The sequence below is a fragment of the Dama dama genome, chromosome 20, assembly GCF_033118175.1.
Source record: "Dama dama isolate Ldn47 chromosome 20, ASM3311817v1, whole genome shotgun sequence".
NCBI classification, from domain to species: domain Eukaryota; kingdom Metazoa; phylum Chordata; class Mammalia; order Artiodactyla; family Cervidae; genus Dama; species Dama dama.
In genome coordinates this window covers 113,990,616-114,018,170 of record NC_083700.1, presented here as the reverse complement: position 1 = coordinate 114,018,170, position 27,555 = coordinate 113,990,616, and the positions used below count along the sequence as shown (strand labels likewise).

The 27,555-nt window shown below is 65.4% G+C and overlaps 2 protein-coding genes across 5 annotated transcripts in view; both read right to left on the bottom strand.

Annotated features, from left to right (window-relative positions):
- Nucleotides 1–920: 920 nt before the first annotated feature.
- ESPNL (espin like) lies at nt 921–23,219 on the bottom strand. The gene is made up of 9 exons (XM_061120129.1): nt 22,926–23,219; nt 21,578–21,768; nt 19,897–20,083; nt 17,408–17,590; nt 13,480–13,611; nt 7,336–7,450; nt 6,230–6,342; nt 5,181–5,378; nt 921–2,874 (listed from the first exon to the last, which is right to left on the bottom strand). The coding sequence occupies exons 1-9, from the start codon at nt 23,217–23,219 to the stop codon at nt 1,285–1,287; spliced, it is 3,003 nt and encodes a 1,000-aa protein (XP_060976112.1). The 3' UTR covers nt 921–1,284.
- Nucleotides 23,220–24,250: 1,031 nt separating this feature from the next.
- The window catches only part of SCLY (selenocysteine lyase), a 33,720-nt gene continuing 30,415 nt past the window's right edge, over nt 24,251–27,555 (bottom strand). For all 4 annotated transcript variants that reach the window (XM_061122607.1, XM_061122608.1, XM_061122611.1 and 1 more), the window contains 3 exons: nt 27,260–27,359; nt 25,918–25,993; nt 24,251–25,174 (listed from right to left, as the gene is read on the bottom strand). In XM_061122607.1, coding sequence (XP_060978590.1) covers nt 25,021–25,174; nt 25,918–25,993; nt 27,260–27,359 — 330 coding nt within the window. In that variant the 3' untranslated portion in view covers nt 24,251–25,020. The remainder of the gene's footprint in view (nt 25,175–25,917; nt 25,994–27,259; nt 27,360–27,555) is intronic.

The window sequence follows — 27,555 nt, the reverse complement described above, 5'->3', positions numbered from 1 at the left end:
AGATCCTGTTCCCCCAGCTCCTCCCTCACGTCACAGGTGGGGGGGGGGGGGGCCGCAAAGGGGGAGGGGCACGGCCCAAGGTCACCAGGCTTCACAGGTGGGGGAGGGGGGCCGTGGAGGGGGAGGGGAGCTGCCGAGGGGGAGGGGCATGGCTCAAGGTCACCAGACTTCACAGGTGGGGGAGCGGGGCTGCTGAGGGGAAGGGGCAAGGCCCAAGGTCACCAGGCTTCACAGGTGGGGGAGGGGGGCCATGGAGGGGGAGGGGAGCTGCAGAGGGGGAGGGGCATGGCTCAAGGTCACCAGGCTTCACAGGTGGGGGAGGGGGGCCGTGGAGGGGGAGGGGAGCTGCCGAGGGGGAGGAGCATGGCTCAAGGTCACCAGGCTTCACAGGTGGGGGAGGGGAGCTGCCGAGGGGGAGGGGCATGGCTCAAGGTCACCAGACTTCACAGGTGGGGGAGCGGGGCTGCTGAGGGGAAGGGGCAAGGCCCAAGGTCACCAGGCTTCACAGGTGGGGGAGGGGGGCCATGGAGGGGGAGGGGAGCTGCAGAGGGGGAGGGGCATGGCTCAAGGTCACCAGGCTTCACAGGTGGGGGAGCGGGGCTGCTGAGGGGAAGGGGCAAGGCCCAAGGTCACCAGGCTTCACAGGTGGGGGAGGGGGGCCATGGAGGGGGAGGGGAGCTGCCGAGGGGGAGGAGCATGGCTCAAGGTCACCAGGCTTCACAGGTGGGGGAGGGGGGCTGCAGAGGGGGAGGGGCATGGCTCAAGGTCACCAGGCTTCACAGGTAGGGGAGGGGGCCGTGGAGGGGGAGGGGAATGGCCCAAGGTCACCAGAAGGAATGGAGTCGGCATTGGAGGAGGGCAGACAGAGGCTCAGGATGTGACCAGAACCACAGGCACGGGAGGACCTGAGAGACGGGACGTCCTGGTGACTCAGTGGGGACTGGAGGACGGCCAGTGGGGAACAGGCTGGCATCAGAGGCGCCCAAGAGACGTGCAGGCTGAGGGCGTGGGCAGAGCCCACGAGTCATCCAAGGGCAGGGCGACTGGGGTCCTGAGAGAGCTTCTCAGGTGCAGAGGTGACAAGGGGGGCTCTGAGCCCAGTCTTGTAGTCTAGGAGGAAGCCGTCAGGGGGCAGACATGGAGGGTGGCAACTAGCACGCTGAGTCCCTGCCGGCCTGGTCCCAAGGCTCACCTGGCCACCAGGTAGGCGAAAAGGAAAAGAGAAAAGAAAAACCAAAACCACCCCAAACCCGCTCCAGAAGGAAGGCAGGCCTCCGGCCCACGTCACTCCCCAAAGCCGAACATCTCGGCTTCCTTCTCCTTCCAGAAGGCGAAGCTCCGGTCGATGTAGCCACAGATGTCCTCGCTGTTGAAGCTGCCCCGCTGGGGGCCGGACCCCAGCCTCTGCACTGCAGGCTCGGGGCCGCCGGGGCCCGCGTGAGGCAGGGGCCCAAGTGGGGTCAGGCCGGACTTGCGGCCGGGCTCCGCGTCCCGGGCGGGACTGTGGCTGGAGCCGAAGAAGCGGGCTTTGATGTCCTCGAAGCCATCGGTCCAGGCACGGCGCCCAGCGGCCACCTCGTCAGTCACGGCCTTGTGGAAGGCACGGGCCGCCTCCCAGCCGTGGGCGCCCAGGTGCTCGAAGACCTCGAAGCACAGCAGGTGGCGCATCTTGCGCTCCTCGGCCGGCAGGTCGCACTCCAGGAGCTGGAAGTAGCCCAGCATGAAGAGGTCCAGCGTGAGGCTGCTGTAGGGCACCGGTGCTCCATCCACGTGGGGCAGGAACTGCTCGGGGGACAGGGGCCCGCGGGGCCGCCGGCTCAGCCGCCGCAGCTGCCGGGCAGGCACGTGGGCCAGGACGGCCTTCCAGTGGCCCAGCAGCTGAGTGATGACGCTGCGCTGCTGCCAGAGGCGGCCGGGCCGCGGGCTCTCGCTGGGTGGCGGGGAGGGCGGCAGAGGGCCCCTGGCTGCCTCCTGCCCCCGCGGCCCCGCACTCCGGGCCTCCAGGGTCCTGCAGGCCGCCGTCTTGAGCGCTGGCGTGTAGGCCGATTTCTTCCAGTGGCTGAGAAAGAGGGTGACGATGCGCTCCTTCCGAAGGCTGGCCAGGTCCGGGCCCGGCGCGGCGCCCGCCTCCGATGGGGCCTCCTCACAGCTGATGCCTGAGTCGCTGGCCTCCTCCGTGTCGCCCAGCCCGGGCCTCCCTCCTATCTGGCCACCGCAGGGCAGGATGGGGGCAGGCCAGCAGCCCGTCGGGCATGACCCCGGCTGGGCCCCCAGCTCACAGGGGGCAGGGCTTGGGGTGCAGGGCCGGCCGGGGGCTGACTCGAAGTTGCCGCGGAGCATCCGCACAGACACCCCACACGCTCGGATCTCGCGCTGGGCCTCGCTCCTCAGGGGGCTGGCCGGGGCTGGGCTGGGGGCCTCCCTGGGGGCCTCTGGGGGGGCCCCCTCCTCGCCCTGCACCAGCCCGTTCACGCCCCTCAGGAGCAGGGACAAGCTGCGCACCAGCCGGGCGATGTGGCTGCACCAGAAGGGCAGGGCCTGCCCGCCGGGCGTGGCCTGCGAGGCCCCCTCCTCGGAGCCCCGGGGCGCGGCCTCCGCGGCCTCCAGCCCGGGCCCCGGGGACGGGAAGCGGCTGTTGACGGTGATGCTGACCAGGGGCACAGGCAGCAGGGCCTGCAGCTCGGCCGCCAGCCGGCCCAGCTCGTTTTCGTACTCCTGGCAGCGGCGCCGGAGCTGCAGGTCGGCGATCTGCTTCTCCAGGTACACCAGGTCGTCCTCGGTCAGCAGCTCCCCGAAGGGGCCCAGGATGGCCTGGTGCGTCTGCGAGTACCGCCAGGCCGCCTGCTCCATGGGGTCTGCACGCCCGCCGTCGTCCTGGACACAGGGAGGGCAGGTCAGCGGGGACGCAGCCCACATGGCATGCTCCTGCCAGACACAAGCTCCCCTGGGTGGCCTGGCCCCAGGGAGCCCTGGGGACCCTGGCTGGCCCCTGCCTGGGCTCAGAGGGTAAAGGAGGTGACAGGCCAGCCCCAGGCCCCCGCCCGAGGCTCAGGGCAGTTCTCACCCCGGGCAGAGCCAGTCTTGCCCTCAGAAGGGGCAGGGGTGCCTCTGCTCTGCCACCCCCGAGTCCTCCTCCTCGCCTCTGTGGTGAAGTCAAAGGCTGTCCCCAGGGCCCTCTGGATCCCTGCACAGGATGTCCTGCGGGTGGACAGTGTCCCCAAGGAAGGGTAGCCTCTGAGTTCTCATGGCGTATGGCCAGCTCTACCCCAGAACATCACCCCTCGGGGCTCCCCCTGACGCCAGGATACGGCCTGACCCCAGGGCTCGCAGTCTGTGGGAGACAGACACAGAGCCTCCCAGCTGGGGTCCCTCTGGGTGGCTGCGTGCCCACCCGGTCACTCCCCCGAGACCCCCGAGCGAGGTCCTGTGTCTGCCCCACCTCACAGGTGAGAAGCATGAGCTCTTGCCTAGTTGCCAAGAAGCCCAGGGTCATCTGGTGCAGGTGGGCACTTGGCACAATAAGCCCCCACGAGGCCTGGGGCAGAGAGGGGAGACTGGGGAGTGTTTGGACCACAAGCGTCAAGCCGGGAACTCGCAGCCAATGGCAAAGCTGTGCCCAAGCCCATCCCCTGCCCTTTTGGCCTGTTTTCTGTGTTTCCCTGAGTTCTTCACACACCCTTGGCTCTGCCCTAAGGTCAGATTCTAAAGGGCCTCCTGGCTGTGACAGGATGCCCCACCCACTCCGGCCTTGCTCCAACCCCAACCCCATGGGCATCGTGGACCAGCTGGGCCACTAGACCAGAGCCGCCCAACACTTCTGAGATGAGGGAGAAGGTGTGCCGAAAACCCTGCAGGAGCCCCTCCTCAGAAGTGCAGCTAACTCAGGAGCAGGGGGGTTTATTTCACTTGAAATCCTTTAAATAGCCGCAGCTGCTGGGGCAGATTGAAGGCAGGAGGAGAACAGGACGACAGAGGACGAGATGGTTGGGTGACATCACCGACTCGATGGACAGGAGTTTGAGCAACTCCGGGAGTTGGTGATGGACAGGGAAGCCTGGTGTGCTGCAGTCCATGGGGATGCAAAGAGTCGGACAGGATTGAGCGACTGAACTGAACTGAACTGAAATAGCCACAAATGGCTGGCCTTACGTACTGGCAGGGCAGCTCTAGACAAAGGGCTGCAGAATACATCATCCAAGACAAAGCCACACCCCTTCAGGATACAGCTCTAGAACAGCTGTCTACAGGGCGGCCAGAGAGAGCCTGTTAAAATTCAAGTCAGACCAGAGCCCTTCCCTGCTCAAATTCTCAAAGGCTCCCTGAAAGTCCTGATTGCCTGCCTGACCCCTCTCTGACCTCACCTCTACGCTGCCTCCCCCTGCCCCCCCACTTGGGCCAGCCCACCCTGCCTCAGGGCCTCTTCGCTCTCTGTTGCCTCCACTCACAATTGCTTGTCCTTCATCCCCAGAGGGCTCACCCCTCACTTCTGCCTGACTCCTGCTCAAGGACACTCTCCAGAGAGGCTGCCCCTGAGCACCCGGACAAAGCAGCCCCCTCCCCTTTCCCCTGCCTTCTCTCCACAGCAGTTGGACCCTCCCTCCCCCGCTCCCCGACACCCCCAGCACAGTTGCCCAGTCACCCCGCCTTCCCTGCTGGCATAGAAGCATCAGGGGGCAGGGCTGGGCCCCTTCACTGCCGAGAACAGAGTCTGACATGCGGCGGGCAAGACACACAAATCGTGAGATCAAAGAACACGTGGGCAACACATCCCTAAGACAGTTGAAGGGGCACTGCTCACAGCCCTCTGATCTGGTTCAACCTCATCGTCTGGCAGAAGAGGAAGCCGAGGCCACAGAACGACACGCAGTGGGGTACCCAGGTCTCAGGACTCGAGGTGTGGGCTCAGGAACCCACCTTCCACGTCTACCTGCTGGTACTAAGTCAGTCTCCTGCCCCACCTCCGCCCTCTACACCCTGGTCCCACCCGGGCCCCGCCCACCTCCCGCGACACCACGCCCTCCAGGCCACGCCCACGTCTGACCACGCCCCGCATCTGGCCCCACCCCATATCTGGCCCCGCCCCCACATTGCCCCCGCCCATGCCTGGCCCCGCCCTGCGTCTGGCCACGCCCTACCTCTGGCCCCACCCTGCATCTGGCCCTGGCCCCACCTTGCCGGACCTGGGCCTCTGAGGCTGCTGGAGCTGCACCCAGGCGTGCCTGCAGCTTCCGCACCATCACCTGCCGCTTCCACTCGGGAATGGGTCGGCCGCGCTCATCCCGCGTGGGCACCAGCCCGTCGAGGTCGCCCAAGCGCATTCCGTCCAGCTGCAGCGCGACCAGGCTGTCCGGGGCACCCCCCGCCACCGTCTCCGCCCCCTATGTGGATGCAGGCAGGTCATTCGAGGAGGCCCGTAGGAGACTGCCGCTCCGAGAGGAGGGGAGGGCCGGCCCGGAGGAGCACAGCTGCGGGAGGAGGGGCGTGGGGGTTGACCAGGGAGGACGGAGGAGCTGACCACTACTGCACCCGCAGCCTGTTCAAGTGTGAGGCTTTGGAGCGCAGGGGCCCCCTGTCTCTGTGTGACCCCAGTATGTGTGGGAAGGCTCGTATGCTGAGAGACTCCCCCCTACTCAGCTCCGAGCATGCCATGTGGATGGGGAAACTCATTTGGGGAACAGCTGCATAGACAAAGCCTGGTGGCCAATCGTGGGCTGCAGGACTTGTCAGAGCCTTTAATGTGCTGTGTGCACTGTGACTGCACTTGCCAGACTTGCACAGAACAGCTCAAGGGCTGGGAGCTCCCAGCCCGAGTGAGAATCGCTGGGGGGGGGGGGGGGGGGGGGAGGGGGGGGGCGAGGGACAGCAGGGGGCGCCAGGACCAGCCTTCCCATGGATGGATGCTTTCCTGTACGGTGACAGCAGCATCTGTCAGGGTGAGGGGCTTGACCCACTGGGACCCCCTAGGATCTAAGACGGTGGCATTTCCACTCTGATGGGTGGACATTTGCTTGTGGCCTTGAACTCCCATCTCCCCAGAAGCTGGGTGCACCCCCGACTCCAGGCCAACCCGTCATCCCAGGGACCTCCTGGGCTCTACCTGGAGCTGGAGGGAAGTGCCTGGCTGCCCCCGGAGTGACCTGGCCAGGGCCGGCATAGGAGACCATGCTGAGAGGCCAGCTGGGCTTGGGCTAGGGGTCTTGGAAGACAGTGACATGGCGGGGGCGCTCACCGTGGGGACGGCCATGGCACTGGTGGTGACCCTCGGGGGCGTCGTGTGAGCTGTGTGCTCCCTCGGAGGAGGCTGGTCTGGCTGGCCGGGCCAGGCTGGGCTGAGAGACGCTGCTGCTGGGAGGAAGCGGGAGCTGGTGTCAGAGAGGCGGGGGTGGGGTGGGGAGCAGAGGACCCCAGACCGGGGCACAGCCAGCCTTCCTGAAGGACCACTGGACCGGGAGCTGAAGGCCCAGCCAGCCCCCTGACCAAGCGCCCCGGGCAAACTCACTCGTCGCTGCGATCCCATGGGTGTCCATGGGGCCAGCTCCAAGCCCGGCCAGCTGGGGAGCCTGCATTTTACCCACCTCATCCCAGCCATGGCCTGTCCCCCCTCCCCACTCTCCTACGGCCTGGAAGGAGCTAGAAAGGGTGTAGTGTTCGGTAGTCTGGGGACCAAAGGCAGCCCCATCAGAGCAGACCTGTCCTTTTATGACTCCCCTCTCCACTGCACGTGTGTGTGCGCATGCACACACACACACACCCCTACCTATGCGTGGCTACATAATTACCACCCATTCCACGAAGCACACGTACCCTCACTACACATGGGGCCTGCTGACATTTTTCACGCTATCCCATTCTACTTCGTTTTGATAAATGCTGGTCCCGGTCCCCCTAGCTGGTGATGACCTGCGGTTTGAGGACCACCCCCCTGCCCCCTGCAGTAGTCTCAGGAACAGCAGTGGAGAGAGCCGACCTCCCCGGTCCCTCTGGACGAGCTGAGGCCCAGAGAAGGACGGACTGCCTGGGACCCCAGCAGCAGGGGAGCTGGGCTGCGGGGGCTCGGCGCTCACAGAGACGCCGAGGCCTGGGCAGGAGGCGGCTTAAGTGTGGTCGTGGAGCGTTCTGTCCTCACTTTAGCAAGGTGGCAGGGCGATAACGGAATCCCGGGAGAGCTGGGGGGCTGGCCCCAGCCCGGGCCTCGGTGCCCTCTGTGCCAGCTGTCCAGCCTTGCTGCTCCCCACACCCCAAGCCCCCTCGGAGGACCTCAGGGGGAGGCCAGCAGGGCCCAGTCCCTGCGCCCCTGGCCTGGGCCACCCCCCTCCCAGGGACGCGTTTACTCACGGGTGGGGCTCCCAAGGCCTGTGCCTCCACTTCCGCCATCCTCCGGGGGATGTCTGGCGGCCGACAGCGGAGGAGGGGGGAACGGCGGGGGCGGGGGGGTCATCAGGAGCGGCACCTGGGGGCGGACAGGCCTGGTCAGCGGGAGGCCGGGAGGCAGGGCGGGGGCCTTGACCTGGGCTGCCAGGCCGGGGTGGGGGCACCCAGCCCTGGCCTGGTCTCCCTGGGGTGGGGCTGGGAGAGGGAAGTGTGTGGGGGTGAGGGGCGGTACCCCTGGAGGTTATGCCCCCCCATGTCTCTCCACCCCGGTGGGCACACACCCCCACCCCCACTGGGTGAGCCCCCATCTGGAGGCCCAGCTCGTGAGCGCCCTCTGGAGGCACCTTAACTCGGCTCCCGGTCAGGGGCTGGCGTCCCCCTCGGGCTCAGCACTCCTTGGCCTTACAGGGGACACGTGTACACACGCACACTTGCGGGCACACGTGTACACACACACACACACACACACCTCGCCGACTGTCCCCTGACGGTGCTGAGACAGACGGCCTGGACCTGTGCCCGCGCTCAGCCCCGGGCACACAGGGAATCCCAGTGAACCTGGATGTGTTCTCAGCCCCGCACCTCAGAGCAGAGGCGCGGTGCCCAGGACCCACCCCGCAGTCCCGGGTAGCCTGGGGCCAGGGAGGCCCCCGTCTGGGCTGCAGGGGCCCCCACGTTGCAACCCCACATCTGCCCCAGGTCTGGGGCATCCCACCGTCCCCCCTGCGCCCAACACTGACGGGTGGGCAGCCAGGAAGAATCTTAGACCTGGAGGCAGCCCAACCCTGTCCCCCGTCCCCAGCTCAGCCCTGTGAGGCCCCCGCTCTGGCCCCTGACCAGCAGGAGCCAAGACGGCTGGCCGGGCTGACATACGGACTGGCCGAGCAGAGACTGGGGCGCACAGGCCGCCATGTGCAGGACTGCCCTTGCTGCCTGCCTTCCCAAGCCCCTCCTCAGGTGGCTGAGAAGCTCTCCACGAGGACGTGAGTCGTCCTCCAAGTACTCCAGAGCCAGGCTTGCTGCGTTTTAAAGCTGAGTGTCGCAGGCGGGCCGACCCCGTCTTGCAGGTGGCTTGTCTCCCAGCTGCCCCCCTGGTTGCCCTGATGCCTGAAAGCACACGACCGCCCCAGCTCGGGGCTCCAGCAGAGAGGGCCACCCATGGCGGGCCCGCTGGGCACTCACCCTTGACCGTCAGACCGAAGTGCCTCAGCCTGCTCCCTCCCGTGGGCAGCGATGGTGGGCGAGGGCCTTGGGGCCCGCGGGCTGGCACTGGAGAGAGCCCCGGGCCGGGCAGAGGAGCTGGATCAAACCTGCCCCACAGGGACGTGTGGTTTGGGCCCAGGGCTGGCCCCAGTGTCGAGTGGGTGGCTCGTGCCTCGGCTTCATTCAATATCCTCTCCTGTCCCTGCCCTGAAATCCTTGATCGGTTTCTAACAAGAAGCCCACATGTCGGCTTCGCGGGGAGCCCTGCCCTTGACGACGTAGCTGGCGCTGCTGGGGTTAAGTCCCTCGGACACCTGAGTGTCCCCAGCTCCCCTGCAGGTGGGCCGGGTCCCTCCCCCCTGGACGAGGAGGCGCAGGTGTTGGGTGGCCGCCCCGGCCTGGGGAACCCCTCAGAAGAACCCCCCGTGGCTACAGCCACTGCTTCAGGGCCCTCGGTCACATCCTCGGTCACACTCCAGGGCCACCGGGAGGGGAGCCTGGGGCCCGAGTGCTTATCTGCCCGTCGCCGGCACCTCCTACCTCTCTCTGCAGAAACTGGTCCCGGGAGCCCAGGAGCCCAGCCTTGGCAGGAGCGTCTCCCAGCCCCCAGCCCAGGAGGACCCTTGGAAGCAGGCACTGGGCTGTGAGCACAGGGAGCTGAGCCGTCTGGAGCCGTCGGGGCTGTCACAGCGCCCGCCCCCCGGGAGCAAGAGGCGTCGCATTAATATTTGAAGGCGGAGGTGTCAGGTGGCCCAGCGGGCTTTGGGCTGGCATGGGATCCCTTACCACCAGGCCTTAACCCTCCCCTGGACAGGGGCCAGGGGAGCAGACCCTCTGGAGAGGGAGGGGAGACCAGAGCTCCTTGGTTGTACAAAAGAGACGGCAGAGAGGGGTCCACCAGGCAGCCCTCAGGCACAGCTGGGCAAACAGATTCGGGGAGGCAGGGCGCTTTCTCAGGGGTCCATGGCGGGGATGGGGACGGGACCAGAATCCTACTTCAGACCCCCGCCCCCTTGATCCTGCCCCTGGAGGAGCCCAAGGACTGAGCCCCTCGAGTTGCTGCCCCTTCAGTCCAGGACCACCAGCTGTGGAGGGAGAGGCAGGCGGGTGGGCCTCTAGGGGAAGCGTGGCACCAGTGGGGTCCCTGGTACCCCTGCCGAGGATGCCAAGCCCTGGCTGCTGTTCGCCTACCTGCCTTGGCACAGGGGACCCAGAAGGAAGACGAGGCTGCTCACGCTGGCTACAAATTAGGGGGCGCCCCGGCTAGGGGTTCTCGGCTGTGACACAAGCTGTGTGTAGCAGCCATCCGCGCCCAGGTCGGTCACCCTGGGACTATGGGGTGGGGGGGTGGGGCGGAATCTGACAAAACACGACACCTGCTCCCTGCCGTGTGCCGCAGACCTGGGAATCTCCTGTCTTCCCGCGTCCACAACGCAGGCATAGGTGGCTTAGGAGCCTGGAGGGTCCAGTCAGACCCCAGACCCGACGGCTGGAGAACCCGGTGCTGACGGTCTGACGGACAGAGTGGGGCTGAGCCCCAGGCGCTGAGCCTGCCAGAGCCTCCCCGGCCGCCCCTGCCTAGAAGCCCTTGGGGCTCACCATACCCCCGCACCCCCGGCTGAATCTGGGGTGAGGCGAAAGGGCCTCCCATTCCCGGCAGAGTGCACGGCTCAGCTAGGGTGGAAGGAAGAAGGAAAAGGCAGGACATTGGTCCAGGGCCCAGGGGAATGGACCTTGGCCCCAGACCACCGCACCCGCAGCCTGGGAGGCCGCATGCCACGGGTCCCTGAGGCCGAATTCTGCTCCAGCTCTCCCCGAGGAGAAGCCCTAGGGAGTCGCTCAGTGTCCCCTGGGCCTGAGTTTCTCTGCCTTGGCTGGGACTTACCGGGAGCCCCTGGCAGGGCCTGGTGCACCACAGCACAGACCTCCTTGCTGCTGTTAGCACGGTGTCACGAGGATCTCTGAATTTTAACCAGCACGGGGGTCTGCTGCGGCGGCCCCCAGTGGCGGGAGTATCCAGGCCCTGGACGAGTCTACGGGACCTGGGGGAGTGCTGCCGACCTCTGGGGTCCTGACAACTGGGCGTGCCCAAGGTTGATGGTCAGCCGGCCTTGGGTTGGTGACCTTCCTGTGGTCTGGTGTCTCTTTTTCTGTGTTTCTGATGAGATTTGAGCAGTGCCACGCCCGCCATGCATTATACATGGAGGACCGCTGTGGCGAGCCGGGTTACAGGCCTGTAACGGCACCCGGGCCGAGAAAATCATGACCCACGGATGGGTGCTGGACACCCAGGCACCACGGCTGAGATTGGGTTACGGCTGCCCTTCCCCCGAGGAGAGCAGTCTGCCTCGGGGAGCCCCTTGCCCTCTCTGGGTCTGTTTCCCCATCTGGACAGTGACGGGGTCTGAGGGCACCTCTGGACCCAGGGGGGCGCAATTAGCCACTAAACCGGTTGCTCAAGGCACACCTCTAAGCCCCAGCGAGGCTCCTCGGTTCCGTCACACAGATGAGAGACCCGGGGCTCACGGGTGCTCATGACTTGGGGGTGTCACTCGGCCAAGAAGGGTCGCTCCAACTCTGGTGGGCCTGAGCACAGGGGTGGGGGAGCGGCGAGCTGAGAGGCTGGGCTCCCCCCTGCGTGGAGGGCTGTGCTCACCCCTCTGGACGGCTGCTCCTAGCTGCAGCGGCCTGGCCCACGCCCTGGAGGTCTGGGGAGCAGGGGGCCCCCTCTAGCCACTGCCCAAGCCCTCTTCACTGTGCAGAGGTGACCCCAGGCCCAGGGAGGAGAAAGACGTGGCCAGGGTGGAGGTGGGGTGGTCCAGGCGGCCGGGGGAGCACCTGCCCAGCCTCACCTCCCAGACTGCCTCTCCTGGGACCCACGACGCCCTGGGAGCAGAGGCAGGTGGCAGGATTGACAGGAAAAGGCAGCCTCTCACCACCTCCTCTGAGCTTGACACGGGAAGAGGCTGCGCAGGCGACCTCTGGATATTGTGTTTCCATCAATATTGCATCGGGCCCCTGCCTCCCCCAGCCTGGCGGCCCTAGCTGATGGCCTGCCCTCCTGCGGGGCCGAGACTGAATGTGGGGGGTCGGGGGTGACTCCAGCCAGCCCCGGGTGCAGCGGCTCATGGGGACAAGCTCATAGTCTGACGACCCTGCCCCTCCGCCACACAGGCGGGGCAGGTGGATGGGCTGGACACTGCGCGCCTGCAGGCCGGGTGTGGAGGCTACACGGACCTCCCAGGCTGGCGTGGGGAATCCTGAGCAGAGGATCACTGCCTCGTGGCCTGTGGTGACACCAGGGGAGACCGCCAGCACCAGAAGGAACCCCAGGAAACCTGACGTGGGCTGGTCCCTCAGCCCCCAGTGGAGGGGTCAGCAGGGCGTCCACAGTCCCCACCCATAAGAGAGCCAGGCAGAGCGTCCAGGAGGGGTGGGCTGGTGTGCCTGGGCCTGGGGAGGTGGGGCTGGGCACAGAGGTCCTGATCGGACAGAAGGCCTGGCCGTGGGCACCGCTGCGTGGGCTGGAGGCGAGCCAGGGACCCCCGGACAGGGGCCAGGAGGCACCTGCCCCTGCCAGCAGAGGGGTTGCCCAGCCCGGACTACAGCAGGCCCCAGGGCTCACACAGGCCGGGGACCAGGTGGCCAGGCCGTCCCCAACCTGTGGACTACAGAGCTCCATCCACCACACCAGAAACCTGCAGAGTTCCCCCAACCTCTGGAACCCAAGCCAGAAAGACAACTCTTGTCAAGCAATAGCCAATCGAAAGAAAGTCTGAAAGTCGCGTCCGACTCTTTGTGACCCCATGGACTATACAGTCCATGGAATTCTCCAGGCCAGAATACTGGAGTGGGTAGCCTTTCCCTTCTCCAGGGGATCTTCCCAACCCAGGGATCGAACCGGGGTCTCCTGCATTACAGGCGGATTCTTTACGAACTGAGCTATCAGGGAAGCCCAGAGCCAACTGAAGGATCAGTAAACAGTAAACAGGTTGCTTCAAGCACTGACTGCAGCTCCTGTGTCTGAAACTAGGATACCGAGACAGACCAGGACTCCAGCGCATGTGCCCGGCAGCACCCCCAGCCCCCAACCTGGCCACCCTGGCGTGGGTATTGGGCGGTGGAGACAGGCTGTCTCGGTGGTGGCCGGGTGAGGACCAGCCCGCTGGCCCAGGGCCGTGGAGGAAGGTGACTCTGCCTCCGTTGTCCTGGACACTCTGGGGGAGATGCCCCAAGGGAAAGGGAGGCGCAGCAGCCCTGGGGTGGGACCCAGCGTGGGGGTCACGGCGCCCCTGTGGGCCTCAGAGCTCTCACCTGAGGGGGCAGCCAGCCGGTCCCAGGGACACCTTCCGAAGGGGTGGCCAATACAGAAGACTGCGGCAAAATCTGTGCAGGTTGGGACGAGGCGTCAGTCACCGCCCGGGGCCTTGGGGGGCGGGACTGATGGAGCAGGCCTGCTCCCGCACACCTGCATGCCCACGGCTTCCATTCATTCAGCAGACACACGGCCAGGCATGGGCTGGAGGCCGGCACACGAGGTCCCTGCCCTTGCAGAGGCCAGGCTGGGTGAGGTCACGTGCCCAGCTGGGAGCCCGCCTGAAACTGTCCCCTTCTGGGCTGCACAGGGCTGGCCTGCCTCCTGGGGTCACGCCCCCGAGAACCCGGGAGGGACCCCACTCCCACCCATGAGTGTCCTCAGCCCGACCCAGCCGTCTGGCCTGAGTGTGATCGTGGGCTCTGTGGCCTGCAAGGCGGGCAGATCTCCGCGGAGCTCCAGCCGCAGCCCAGCCCTGGTCCCCCTTGTAGCCCTGAGACCAGGCCCTCCCCTCCTCCCTCCCGACCACGGGGTGGGGCCGGGTGAGCTCCCCGCAGGGGGGCCGGGAGGGAAGGGGCCGCGCGGCTCACCGGCCGGGTGCTGTCCCGCAGGTACTGGGCACAGTCGCGGTGGCCGTGGTACTCCGCCAGCTCCGCAGCCGTGTAGCCGTCCTCGTCCCGCAGGGCGGGGTCCACGCGGTGGGACAGCAGGGTCTGGCAGCACTGCAGGGAGGGGGCAGACACACGTGAGCACCGCCAGCTCCCCGCACCCCCGAGCTGAGACACCGAGGCCTGAGCTCCCGCCCTGACCTGGGCCGCCCTGAGCCGGCAGCATGCAATCCTGCAGGCGCCGGCACCATGAATCCGGCATAGGAGCCCCAGGCGCCCTCGCTCAGGGGCTCACCGAGGGCCCAGACGGTAAGCAGGCGGCACAGTGGGATCCCAGCCAGGCTGCCCGACCCTGACTTTGCCCCTGTAGCCCAGGCCCCAGGTTTAAATACAGAGCCGGTTTCCATCTTTACAACAGGTCCTGGAAGCGTGTCCATTCTCACACAAAGAAACTGGGGTGCAGAGGCTAAAGAAGACGGCTCCGCCCCCAGGTCTCCGGGCTGTGCCCTCGCCCACTCGCCCACCTCTCCCACCTCGCCCTGCCTGCTCCCTGGCCTCCTGGCCAGGCCTGGCGCTCAGCGAGCCCCTCCTCTTGGCTCCAGGCCCGGGGTGACCTCCCGGGATCCTCACTCCATCCCCGATGTCTCCATCTCTGAGCGTCGGGCTCCTGCTCTGGCCTCACACGCCCCCTCCCCTGGTCAAGCCAGTGCTGGGCCCCAGTTTCCCTCCCGGCTGGGCCCCTGGGACCGGAAGGAGAGGAAGGCAGACGCTCAGCAGTGGGGAGCAGAGGAGGCTGGAGCGGGGAAAGTGAGAGGCGCCCGAGCGCACGAAGGCCCTTTGTGACGGAGGCTGCGGTGGGGTGGGGGGTGCAGGAGCGGGCGGGCTATCTAGAGCCTGGGGGACAGGGGTCACAAGAGAGCGGGGGGCACTGGGTGTGGGGCCTGAGCCCAGACGGGTCTGGGGCAGTGGCCCTGGGGACAGCGAGAGGAGGACTTCACCGCAGTGACGGCCACCAGAGTGGGCGCCTGTGAGCAGGGGCGGGAAGGCGGATGTGGACTTGAGCAGGATGGTCTATGCCAGTGCCTCCACTTTTCTACAACTCTGAAATGATTCTAAATTCTTCTAAGATAAGAATCTATTTTAAAATACGGAGTGGGCATTATCAGAGAAATGCAAACCAAAGCCACAATGAGGTACCATCCCACGCCGGTCAGAATGGCTGCTATCCAAAAGTCTACAAGCAATAAATGCTGGAGAGGGTGTGGAGAAAAGGGAACCCTCTCACACTGTTGGTGGGAGAGCAAACTAGTACGGCCACTATGGAGAACATGTGGAGATTCCTTAAAAAACCAGAAATAGAAGTGCCATATGACCCAGCAATCCTACCGCTGGGCATACACACAGAGGAAACCAGAATAGAAAGAGACACGTGTACCCCAATGCTCATCGCAGCACTGTTTACAATAGCCAGGACGTGGAAGCAACCTAGATGTCCATTGGTGGATGAATGGATAATAAAGCTGTGGTACATATACACAATGGAATATTATTCAACTGTTAAAAAGAACGCATTTGAATCATTTCTAATGAGGTGGATGAAACTGGAGCCTATAATACAAAGTGAAGTAAGTCAGAAAGAAAAACACCAATACAGGATATTAACGCATATATATGGAATTTAGAAAGATGGTAACGATGACCCTATATGTGAGACAGCAGAAGAGACACAGATGTAAAGAACTGTTGGACTCTGTGGGAGAAGGCAAGGGTGGGATGATTTGAGAGAATAGCATTGAAATATGTATATTGCTGTATGTGAAATAGATCGCCAGCCCAGGTTGGATGCATGAGACAGGGTGCTCAGGGCCGGTGCACTGGGATGACCCTGAGGGATGGGATGGGGAGGGAGGTGGTAGGGAGGTTGAGGATGGGGAGCACATGTACACCCATGGCTGATTCATGTCAATGTATGGCAAAAACCACTACAATATTGTAATTAGCCTCCAATTAAAATAAATAATTTATAAAAAAAATAAAATAAAATACAGAGTGGGGTGGGGGAATTATATTTCCTGGATGATCATAATTTTCCGGAACTGTTAACAAATTTAAGACCCTACAGGTGATCAATAATGTATGGACTCTGCTTCCGTGCTGGTTACAGCACAACCAGAGGCATGGATTTGAGACGGATATTAGGCTGGATCGTAGATGGCGTGGAGAAGTTATCGTGGGGCTTCCCTGGTGGTCCGGTGGTTACAGACCCACCTCCAAGGCAGGGGGACGTGGGTTGGATGCCTGGTCCGGGAAGACCCTTCATGTCGCAGGACAACTAAGCCTGTGTGCCGCAAGTACTGAGCCTGTGTGCTGCCACTCCTGAAGCCTGCAAGCGCTAGAGCCTGGGCCCGCAGCAGAGAAGCCACCGCGATGACGATAAGTCCCTGCGAGGACCCGCTCCCACTCGCCACAAGCGGAGGAAGCCGGAGGGGTGGGGGGCCACAAGGAAGACCCAGTATGGCCAAGGGAAGAGGGATTTCCACAACACAGAGACGGAAACGGAGGGTGGTTCTCGGCTCTGAGGCTTGAGTTCCTTTCCTTTCCCACCGGGGGAGGAGGGTAAGGAGCTCGTGAATCCTTGGCTTATCTGTTGAACCCCCTGGACGCCTATAGAACACTTCACTTGAAAACAGATATTGCCGCTTCAAAATAAAGGTGGCAGGGCGCTGCACAGGCCACCCTCGGGTTGTGGAGGCAGTGGCCGGTGGGGGCGGGATGCTGTCTGAGCCGCACCGCGCTGGCTCAGGGCCCTTCTGGCCACCCGCGGCCTCCCAGCCCAGGCCCCTCTGGATGCCACCCGCATGGTCTGCTTGGTGAGCCCACGGGGCTGAGTGCTGGCCTGCAGGGTGAGAGGAGGGGGTGTGGCTGGGGGGTGGGGGGAGCAGGAGGGGGCCCTCAGGGCTACTGAAAGTCAGGAAGAACTGTTCAGCCTTGCTGCTGGGCATGGGGGCACCATGCCTCTCTCTGACTCGACAAAAGGACCGCCTGCCTTCCCGGGTCTCTGGCTGGCTGCCCTGGGCTGCTCGTGGGCCACCTGGGCCCAGGAACACTTGGGGTTCCAGCTGAAAACAGCTGTCCAGAACCGAAGTCCAAAATGGGATAGCGGGCTGCACCTCGATAAAACACCCGCCCTAGACTAGCCTCTCTGGGGCCCGCGGGCCCGTGGGAAGGCCGTGGGCAGGCCCAGGAGACGTCGCAGATGCACTGACCCACTTTGGAGCCCTGCTGGGTGGTTCCGGGGAGGGCGGGCAGAGGAGTCATCCCATGTGCTCCCCTCAAGACGCACTCCGCTCAGACACGGCCTTGCCTTCGCAGAAGGTCCGCGGGCAGGTCGCGCCAGTGCAGGGGCCAGCGGCTCACGGCCGGGTCCACTCCCAGGCCTGGACTTCAAGTATCGGAACACCGACCCTGCCTACTCCAGGTTCCCAGATGCTGTTTCCTGGGCCACGTGCGCCCCTAGGTTTATCTGGATCACAGCGAAGGAGCTGACCTCACACCCCCGCGGGGCTCTGCTCCCAGGCTGCTCAGAGCAGGGGGCCAGCAGACCTCCTCCTGGGAGGACTGGCAGGAAGACCAACCCCTGAGCCGGCACCCAGGGGGGCTCCAAGCGAAGGGAGGGGTCCCCCGCTGAGGGCAGAGCCTGAGCTTTATTCCCAGAGAGGTCTGAGTCTGAGTCTGCATTCTGGGCAACGGCTGCCCTGCTGAGGCTCGGTTAACCTGTCTGTAAAAGGGGATAATAAGATGTATGCTACAGGGTTGTGTTGAAGGTTCGGTGACTCAGTCACAGGAAGCGGTCTACGACTGCCAGCTCTTGGAGGCTCCCCTGCCCACCTCGTGACCCCCACCGCCTTACCTCCATCTGCCCATTCTCCGCTGCATCGTGGAGGGGAGTCCCCCCCCAGGAGTCTCTCATGATGGGGGCGCCCATCAACAAGAGCCGGTCCAGAATGGGCGTGTGGCCGCCCCGAGCGGCGAAGTGCAGGACGGTGGCCCCCTCGTCATCCCGAGCTGTCAGGCCAATGTCCGTGAAGGTGACCTGTGGATGGAGGAAGGGGGACAGGCCAGCTGAGGCCGGACGGGGGCAGCCACTCCCCCCCGGGGAAGGGGGCCCTGGGGACATGGCTGGCTCCTCTTGTGCGCCCCGGACAGCCTGGAGGCGCAGCAAGCTCGGTGGTTTGTTTTTTTTTTTTTTAAGCTCGGTGGTTTTACTGCGAGATTCCACAGTCCCCAAACCTGCCCCAGCCCAGATCTTAAGCTGAACACCCCCAGGGGTGTTCCCACTTCAAATAAAGAATGCCTTTGGGCAGCACCCCAGGGCCAGTAAACAGGTGTTTGCTGATGAAGAGAGGGACCTCCTGGCACCAGGCCTGTTTGCATCCTGACCGTCACAGCTCCAGTGCCAAGACGCAGGGTGCTGGGGGCAGGCCCTGTGCAGCCGTCCTCAGCACGCTGGACGCGAGCCCGGTCATCCTGTGGCCTGGGCCCCGCACCGGCAGCCTTCCGGCCAGCCCTCCTCACAGCCCTCGCCGGCCCCCAGCCTGGACCACGTGCCCCCAGGGCAGCCACGTGACCCCTGCCAATGCAATGCCGGAAGGCGCTCTTCTGCCTTCCCGACGGAAGGGCTGGGGGACATGGCGTCACCCCCTTTTTCTCTCTCTTCCTACTTTGAACGTGGCCAACCTTCTCCATGAAGGCGAGGCCGGGAGAACAGCAAGGGTGTGACCAGGTGTGGATGGCCTGCCGTGTTTCCTATGTGTAAGGGGTAACTTTTCGGTGGTTTAGTTCCCCGGTCACTGCAGCCAAATGCTGGCTGATCCAACATTCAAACATGTCTGTCTGTTAGAAAAAGGACAGTGAGCTGGGAGGAGAGCTCCTGCCATCAGCCAGCTACCCCAGGGGAGCGCGGCCCCATCCCTGAGTGGGTCAGCCAGGCTGGACTCCGCCCCTCTGCCCAGGGTCCACCCTGCAGGAGGCGGGGGTGGGGAGGCCCATCTGGAAGAGCCTTTCTGGCCCTGGGACCCTCGGCCACAGCTGCTTCTTCCTGGGATGAGCCCCGTGGGGCTGCCCGGGGGGCTGGGTGGATGTTCTTCGCTCCTGCCTGCCCTCCCGCCGCTCCTGGGCATCCCCACTGCTCTGAGATGCCGCGAGTCCCGAGTCCCGCCGACTCACTCCCACCGTGTGTGCTGAGCGCCCGCTGCCTTTGTGCCCCCGCGGCCAGACCCGGCCAGGACTCAGGCTCCCGCAGCGCCGGGAGTCCAGGTCTGGGAACAGGCACGTTTCTCTCATTCACCATCTGAACTACAGGCCAGAGGACGGAAGCACAGCTCCACATGAGGGCCAGGGCGGGGCCCATGCTGGCAGATTTCTCCTATGAGTGGGGCTGGCCCTGTGGGAGCAGCTGCAGAAGGGCGGCTGGTGGGGGGCACGGCCGGTGCAAAGGTGGGTGCCAGCAGGTGCTCCAGGGATAAAGGGCCAGCCTGGGAGAGGCGGTGGTGAAGGGAGGCTGGAGGCAACTGCTGCGGGCTTCTGAGGCCAAGGTGAGTGGCTGGAGGCCAGAGGAAGTCGCTCCTTCCTTCCTTCCCTCACTCAGCATCCCCACAGCTCTTACCATGTGCCAGGCACAAGTGGAGCAGCAGGACTGAGTCCCTCCCCAGCCACCTCTTGCCCACCTGCTCCTCCCCAGAGAGACCTCCCCACTCTGACCCCTGACCGGGTAATGAACACCCGCTCTGTAACCCTCAGAGCGCCCGGACACCCCACAGGCCTGGTTTTCCAGGGCGGAGGCGGAAGTCCCCAGTCCTGGAAAAAGCCTTGGAAGAAGGCATCCTCCGCCCATCTAGGTCACTGTGTGTTTCTTCTGGAAAGAGGCCCAGATGATGCCTCCATGGTTCAGAAGGGAAGAAGGGTGGGGCTCGTGGGGCCTGCCCCAGGGTCTGGGTAGCAGGGCATGGACAAGTGGGCACACAGCGGGGCCAGGCACTGCCTGTGCAATCCACCCTGAGAACCGGGACACCCACCAGGACTCCTAGGGGAGGGGTCGGGAGAGCGCGCAGGGGGTGCTGCACACCCCCACGGTCCTGCAGGGGCGGGTCCAGTCCAGGGCCATCCCCAGTCAAAGCTCCCCCTGCGCCCTAGACTGGGCCTGGCATGTGGGTGCTCTAAGGCTGGGGGAAGCACTTCTGATCCGCCCACCACCCCGTGGTCCCTGAACTTCCTGTGGGCGATCCGAGACCCAGGGGGTTGCGCCTCGGCCCCAGCTGGCCCCGCTTGCTAGGCGGGAGCAGGTGCCAGCTTCCGCGGACGCCCCCCCACGCCCCGCGCGCACACCCCGCGCCCCCTTACCAGCCAGACGACGAGCGAGTAGTGGCCGGCGGCGGCGGCGGCGTGCAGCGCGCTCATGCCGTCGAGGGCGCGCAGGTGCACGTCGGCGCCGCAGTCCTTCACCAGGAACTGCGCCAGGTGCAGGTGGCCCTCCTGGCAGGCCAGGTAGAGCGGGGAGGCGCCGCTGCGCGTCCGCCGGTTCACGCCGCTGCGGGGGAGGCCGGGCTTCAGAGCGCGCTCGGCCGGGGGTCTCGGGGAGCCGCTCTGGCCTAGGGCCCAGATCGGGCGCGGAGGCCCGGCACCTGGCTCTTTGCGGCCACCCCCTTACCCGCTGAGGGGCCTAGACGGCAGTGGCCCAGGTTGCGCGCGGCCCAAGGAATCCAGCTCCCCCCACTGCCATCAAGCTGTGAGCGCCGCAGGGAGTTGGCCGGCAGGGGTCTCCTCTTAGGGTGAATGGCCCAGCGGGGCCCGCCGCGGGCAGCTCAGGGAACCTCTGGACCCGGGGCCTGCTCCGTGCAGGGGGCCCTTGTGAGCAGGACACTAGCCTTTCGGGGCGCTCGGCCTGGCACCGGTATTCCTTCCAGGTCCCCGTGTGGACCGAATGGGCAGGGTCGTCAGGTTTCCACATCCAGCCTTGCCTCCCTGTGGTCGCGGGGCCAGATGAGTTCTCGGTGCCCTGCGAACCGCTGCAGGGAGCGGCAGCCCCCTCCCCCAAACCGGCCCGCAAGCCCTGTTGACAAAGACTTCCGCTCCGGCTCCTGCGGTCCTCTGCCGGTGGGCATGTGGGCCCTGGGGCAGTGGACCATCCCCGTGCATGTGGATGTTTTAATGTGAAATCTCCCGGTTTTCACATGACAGAAAGTACTTCTAAAACTGCCAGTCTGACAGACACTCTGCAGGCGGCCAGGCCCAGGGCAGCCATGTGGACTCTTTGGGGAGGACGCGCAGAAGGGAGTCTCAAAGGCCTTGGGGGAGAGGTCGGGACGGGAAGGCCCAAGGAACAGCAGCATTGTCACGGGGTGACTAGGACGGCCGGCTAGCTAACAAGAGCCCCGCAGGAGAAGAGGTGTGGTCAGAGGCAGACGCTCCGGGAAGAAAGGCCAGGTCGGGTGAGGGGTGGACAGAGTCCCGCTCCCAGCCAGGACAGCCGTCCTGCGGACAGACGGTGCGGGCGGCAGGCCACAGACGCCGCACCCCCTGACGGCCAGGTATACGCCCGGGTGTCTTCTGTGGGGCCAGGACCGCAGCCGTGCCCACGGCTGGGAAGAGGCGGTGGTCTGCTGCCCCCCGCCCCCGCCTTAGCTGAGCCGGCCCCCTCCCTGCCTGTCCACCTCGCCCACCCGCCTACTCGGGGCAGTGGGACCGGGCGTGTGGAGGGAGAATCCACTGCCCCCAAGCCCAGTGCTCACTCTGCTCGCTTCGGGAGGCGTGAGCAGCGACCTTCGCAGCCCAGCGGGGGACGTTAGGCCTTGAGACGCCCCCAGGCCGCGGGCGCGTCCCCCTCCCCCCTCGCCCTCCCCTACCCTCTCCGCCCCTCCCGGGGGCCCGTCCCCCTTCCCTTCCCCCCACCCCCTTCCGCCCACCCGTCCCCGCCCCTCCCCCTCCCCTGCCCGCCCCTCCCCCTCCGCCTCGCTTGGCCTCCTCCCCGCAGCCCGCGCTCCCTCCCCCGGCCGCTCCGCCAGGCGGCGCCGCAGCCCCTCACCTGCGGTGGGCGGCAGTCAGGAACTTCAAGCAGGTCAGGTCCCCGCTGACTGCGGCGTGGTGCAGCGGCAAGGCCCCCTCCAGGGTCTCCAGGGTGGCCGCGTGGCCCTCGCGGAGCAGCCACTCCACCAGCGCCGGGTGTCCGAAGCGGGCGGCCAGGTGCAGCGGGGAGACGCCCGACGCGTCCTGGTCCTACCGGGGCGCAGGCGGCCAGTGAGCAGGCGGCGGGCCGGCCCGGGCCTGCCGGGCAGCTGCTCAGGACCACCCGGCGCGGACCCGCCGGAGAGCTCCCACCCCTCCACCTGGCTCCAGCGCGAGGGTGCGGAGGGGTCTCCTGGACTGAGCCAGGCCACCGGCTTGGTGTCACCCGCAGGGCCAGGACCAGGCAGGTCTTTTGGGTCCAAACCCCTGATCCTGCACATGCGAGCCCCCCCAGGCTGCAGTCCTGTCCTTCCCTCTCTCTGCTCGCCATCGGGGAGGCTCCACTAGCCCAACCTGCTCGCCTAGGGTGGGCAGCCTGCCTCGTGTCCAGGGGTGATCCAGGGGTCTCTGCCCCGCCCTCACTGAGCGCCCACCCCGCGCCCCGAGTCCTCTTGCTGGGGAGCTTCTCTCCCGCAGGCATCCGCACACCTGGGCGTTCTCCCAGGCTCTGGACCAGCCCTGCTCCCACCCTCGGGGCTGTGGGAAGAGCCCCTGAGGACGGCGGGGCTGCGGCTGTTGGACAATCAGGCTGTGTGACCCGTGGGTCTTCCCTCTCCTGGGACCCAGCGCCTCACAGAGACGCCCACCCAGCTCTGGGCTCCGGGAGGGAGTTCTCTCTCCATCACAGCTGGCTCGCCCACACCCACGGGGCCGGCAGGGAGAGGCGGGCAGGAGAGATGTCCGCGGGGAGACCATCACTGAGCCCCGGAGCCCCCACCGGGGTCCCTGAGCACCAGGGATGGGCCAGCATCTCCTGAGCCCCAGTGCCTGCTGGGGTGTTTTGCCCAGACCCTTTTCTAGACCCTTTGGAAGCAGGCCCCATGGATCAGGCCTGATAAGAAGGAGACCCCAGGAGACCCCACACTGGCAAGGCCGGGTGCTCTTGAGTGGGAGCCGTGGGGTGAAAGGACGAGAGGGGCCGCTCTGTGCTGGGCGCTGGGGAGTACCAGGCTGCTCAGGAGTGTCCGTGGCTTCCGGGGGCCTTGTTTGGGGCTGGGGAGAGGCGTGGGGTGGAGACACGCCGCTGTGTGTGCCATGGGAGTCGTGTGGCCATTCCCCCGAGAGCAGCAGCTCCGGGCCCTGGGGAAGCCTGGGGCTCCAGACCCGGCTCTCGCTCACGCCTCCCCGTGGACGCAGGCCCCGCTTACCTGAAGACCGCAGCCGCCGTGGCGCACCAGCCAGCCCAGCTCCGCCAGGCCGCCGGTGGCCGCGGCGTCGTGCGCGGGGGTGGCCCCGTTGTGGGCACGCTGGTTGCCGGGCAGCTTGGCCCGCTGCACCAGGAACCTGACGCAGGCCAGGTGGCCGGCCCGGGCGGCGTGGTGCACCAGGCCGGCCCCCAGGGCGTCGGTGACACGCGGGCCCAGGACGCCTGCCTCCAGCAGCTGCTCCAGGGTGGCCAGGTCCCCGTCCTTGGCGGCCGCGAGCGCCCGCTGCTCCTCCATCCTCCGCCCCGGCCACCCGGCCGGCTCTCTGAGGCTCATGCAGGCCCGGGCTTCCTGTTTCAGGCGGGGACGCAGCTGGCAGCTCCGGTTACCCGATAAGCGCGCACAGGGCAGATGGGAAGCGGCGGGGGTGGTGGGGGGGAACAGGCCTTGGGGACCGGGCCTTGCAGCCCTGCCCCAGCCGCTCCCAGGGCACCCAGAGCAGGGGAAGCACCCGCATCATGTTCGGGTAGGAGGTGGGCACTGTCCTGTGGCTGGACCATGCCTCCCCTCACGTGGCTCGAGGGCTGGGACAGACTTCCCACATCGAGTGGGTATTCACAGTTAGTGTCCTTTCCAGGAAGTGGTCGGCTCCCGAGAGTCTGCTTCCTCTGGGCCAGGGACAGCCTCCGAGGGCCGTGCACAGGCCTCCTGGGAGACAGACCCTTCCCCCAGGAGGGCAGACGCGTCCAAGGAAAGCCCTTTCTGGGCGTCTTACACCAGGTGCTGGAGTCTAAGTGTTTGAGCCATGTCGCCCACAGGTACCTGGGCCCGCTACCCCCTGGGCACACTCTCCTGGAGCCTGGCCTCGGCTGGCACTGGGGGCTCCATGCGCCTCTGGGTGGCAGTGGCTCTGCAGACCAGTGATGGGCCCAGGGTCTGGCCCTGGACAGGAAGGCCCCTGAGAGGAGGCTGAGGGCCTCGGGTGCCCTCCCCAGCCCACCCTCCAACCACAGGGGCTGGAGTTCATGGTCCCAAGCCCATCTTTCAGAGCTGCCCAGCATCTTTTTCCAGGCCGTTATCTGCAGTGGGGCTGGACACCCACAGTGCGAGCTGGCGAGCTCGGGGCGCCCTGGCCTCTGCCTGGAGCCTGCTGGATGCTCACTCGTGTCAGGGAGCTGCCTTGTGGGGCTCCCGCAGACATGATCTCAAGCTGGAGTCCTGGAGATAATGTGGGATTATTCAGTGACCGGTGGGTCTGACCCCATCTCGAAGCCGGCACAGACACCCGCTGCCCCCAACAAAGCGAAAACTAGAAAAACCACAAAGTGTCCAAAACAAGCATCGGCATCTTTTATTAGTTCATCTCATTTCTGACAGTTGTATTCTCAATGTCATCATGAAGTTCTCTGCTCCTTTCAATCACACATTAAATGTGTTGCTCAATTAAAAAAAACCACTCCTATGTAAATGTCTCCACAGATAACATTTGCCGTGAATCAGACACCCCAGAGCATCTGTGGAGATATGAGAACCCTCCTGAACACACCTGGGGGGGAAGGCGTGAGGGATGGAGGCTTGCCTGTCTGGGGATGACTCAGATTCACAGGGCGCCCACGGCTGATGGAGGAGCCGAAACCCTGAGCAGGTGATCAGAGGGAAGGGGCAGCAGGGACCCGGGGGCCGGTGGGGAGGCGCCCAGTGGCTGACGGCCGAGGGACCAGCAGGTGACCAGCGGAATGGGCAGGGCGGGAAGTGCGGGGTGCCCCGCGGGGAGGGGGCCTGACCGCAGCAGCCAGCCCCCGCCTCTGGAAAGGCCTTGAGGAGGGTCTGGGGGTGAGGCGACACTGCCCTCTCTGCAGACAAGTGCGGGGAGGCCAGGACAGCCCCTGAAAATCACGCTTCCTATGTTCATGGTAGCAGCCGGTGATAAATGCTAGGATTGTATCTTTCGGATAAAAATGCCACCTTCCAGGAAGGGGGTGCCCGTGACAAGCTCGCCCTTCCTCCCAGAGAAGAGCAGGGAGGTGGCCACGGCACTTCCCCTTCCCCAGGTGCTGTGGGGCGGCAGTGTCGGCACAAGGAGGGGCTCCCGCGGGCACTAGGCCTGGCCCTCCAGCCGGGCCACTGCCTGCTTCAGGTCCTGCACGACGAGGTCCACCTCAGCCCGGGTGCTGCTGCGGCCCACGCTCAGCCGGATGGCGTTCCTGGCCACGTCGAAGGGGACGCCGCAGCTCAGCAGCACCGGGGACGGCCTGCGGGTGGGAGGCGGTCAGCCTCGCTGCCAGCAGGGGGGCCCCCTGCTCTGCAGCCGCAGACTCCACCCTGGAGGCAGCCACGGCCCCCTCCCTGGGAGAGGCCTCCGTCCCCGCGGCGTTTAACGGACTCGGGTCTTAGCGGGGCTGCGTGGCCGCCACGGAGGCTGGGGGCTGGCCTGCTGCACTGCGGGAGGCTGCGGCCCCTGGTCAGAGCTGTGTGGTCTCTCACGGCCCCGGCGCCCGGCCTCCCTCCACTGAGGGCCCCTGCTCGTCAGGACCTCAGCCCTGCTCTCTCCTGAGCCCAGGCCGCCTCGTCTGGCTGCCCTCCCACCTGCATGCCCCCAACCGAAGAAAGCAGACCCCCTTCTATCCTCCTGACTGCTCCCAGAGCCTGAGCCCCCACATCAGCCCGCCCTCTCCGCCGCCCCCGCCTCAGCCTGCTCCTGGCAGGGGGAGAGATCTGAACTCAAATCTGCTCCCAATTGTCTTGAGGCCTAAGTGGGTGCCTGCCGCCGACCCTGTGCCTCCAGGCTGCCCCACGCTGAGATGCTGCCCCATCTCCTGGGCCAGCCCCAGCACCCCCAGGCTGCAGCTCCCCCCGCCCCCGCCCGCCTCCCAAGCGCCCGTGATGCCTGCTCACCGCACCCCGACCCCAGTCCTTGCCAGGCCGCAGAGCTCCCCGGCGCCTGGAGCAGGGACACGCCCCAGATACCGCGGCCATATCCGTGCGGAGCACTCACCGGTCCCCGAGGTCCGAGTGGCAGGCGGCCCCCACGCTGGCCAGCAGCGTCCGGCACTGCGCTAGCACCGCGCGGCCTGAGGAGACAGAGCGCGGGTCCCTGAGGGCAGGCCAGGCGGCGGCCGCCTCTCATCCCGGCTGCCAGTTTGGAGGCCCCTCCCTGGTGCCACCTGGCAAATCCCAGGGCACAGGCCCCTCTAACCGCAGGTGGGAGACCCCGCGGGACCCAGCAGAAGCGCTTCCTCCTGCCTCCTTCTGCCTCCTGAAACCAGCCTCGAGGACGCGATACCCTGACAGGCTAGCATCCCGACCAGCTGCCTACTGAGTGCCGTGTTGTCCTGGTAAGAGTGTCCGTCCTGACGTCTCTGTGTGTTACTGGGGGAGCTCCAGGAGCTGCCTTTGTTAAGGCTTTGTTAAGTCTTCTTCCTTCACAAGCACGGGATTTAAAAAAAACACACTGGTGGAATTTCCCAGCGGTCCAGTGGCTAGAACTCCACGCTTTCACTGCCAGGGCCCAGGTTCGATCCCTGGTTGGGGAACTAAGGTCTCACAAGCCGCATGGTGTGGCCAAAAGAAAAACACACCGGTGACGGCTGATTTACTTAGAACGAGGAGCCTGTCTTGTTTAAATTAACACAGGCCCTCAGGGAATATAAAGTCTGCCCCAGAAAAGGGGGAAAGGTACTTGAGGAACTCCCCTCCCACAGCCTCCTTCCCAGAGAGGATGCGTTCAGTCCAGTGATGGCTGCCTCAGCACCCCTTCATGGTCCGAACACGCTGCCTCGTTCCCCGGAGTGACCCAGGAGACCCTTGAGGCGATGACCTCGTCTAAGAAGTTAAAACCACCCCGTGCTCTCCGGTCCCTGGAACCCCTCCCAGACAAACAGGGTGCTCTGCCCTGGACTCCAGCCTCAGGGACTCGGGCGTCTGGGAGATGCATCATCCGAACCTGAACCTGAGCCCCAGGGTTTCCAGCCTGGGCTGCGGCGATGGCAGCAACAGAGGAAGCCCGCATACCTGCACTTCAGCCTCCCTCCCAGCCGGGGTTTAGTAGCCCGCCTCTCCTTCCCCCACCCTCACACAGCGTTCTGTAAAAGTTGTGGACAAAGCTGGGCCCAGTGGCCTAATCTTTTGCTCATCTGACCTTCCCTTCCACCTTTGGGACGGGCCCCTGTGCGTGCTGAGCGCCTCTGCGTCTGCGGTCGCAGCACCCTGAGCCGGTCAGCAGCTGTGGTCAGAGCCCCTCAGACTGCGCCCGGCGGGGCGAACCTGCCCCCAGCCCCTGACCAGCCCCCCGATGGCCCGAGCCAGGCCTGGCGCGGCCCAGCCTGCTCCCTCCTCACCTTGGAGCTGGGGTCCCCAGATGGAGAAGTTACAGGTGTTGGGGAGCCGCTCGGCGCCTGGAAACTGGCTGTTCAGATGGATTCTCTTACCAAATTCAGCCTGAAAAATGTACAAAGTGTGTCGTGTCTTCGAAGCCCCCTCTTCACATCTGTTTGAACTTCAGACTTCCTGGAAAACAAAGCCTCACCCTCAACACAGAATGATTGTTTTTTCTTGTTGTTTAGTAGCTAAGTCCTCTCCGACTCTGTGTGACCCCACGGACTGTAGCCCGCCAGGCTCCTCTGTCCCTGGGATT

Excerpts from the sequence above, each read along its gene's own strand:
- ESPNL (XM_061120129.1), bottom strand. The coding sequence starts at position 23,219 with ATGGAGGAGCAGCGGGCGCTCGCGGCCGCCAAGGACGGGGACCTGGCC. Across the intron at positions 21,769-22,925 it reads ACGGCGGCTGCGGTCTTCAG|GACCAGGACGCGTCGGGCGT; the intron begins GTAAGCGGGGCC and ends GCGCCCCGGTAG. Across the intron at positions 17,591-19,896 it reads ACTCGCTCGTCGTCTGGCTG|GTCACCTTCACGGACATTGG; the intron begins GTAAGGGGGCGC and ends CTCCATCCACAG.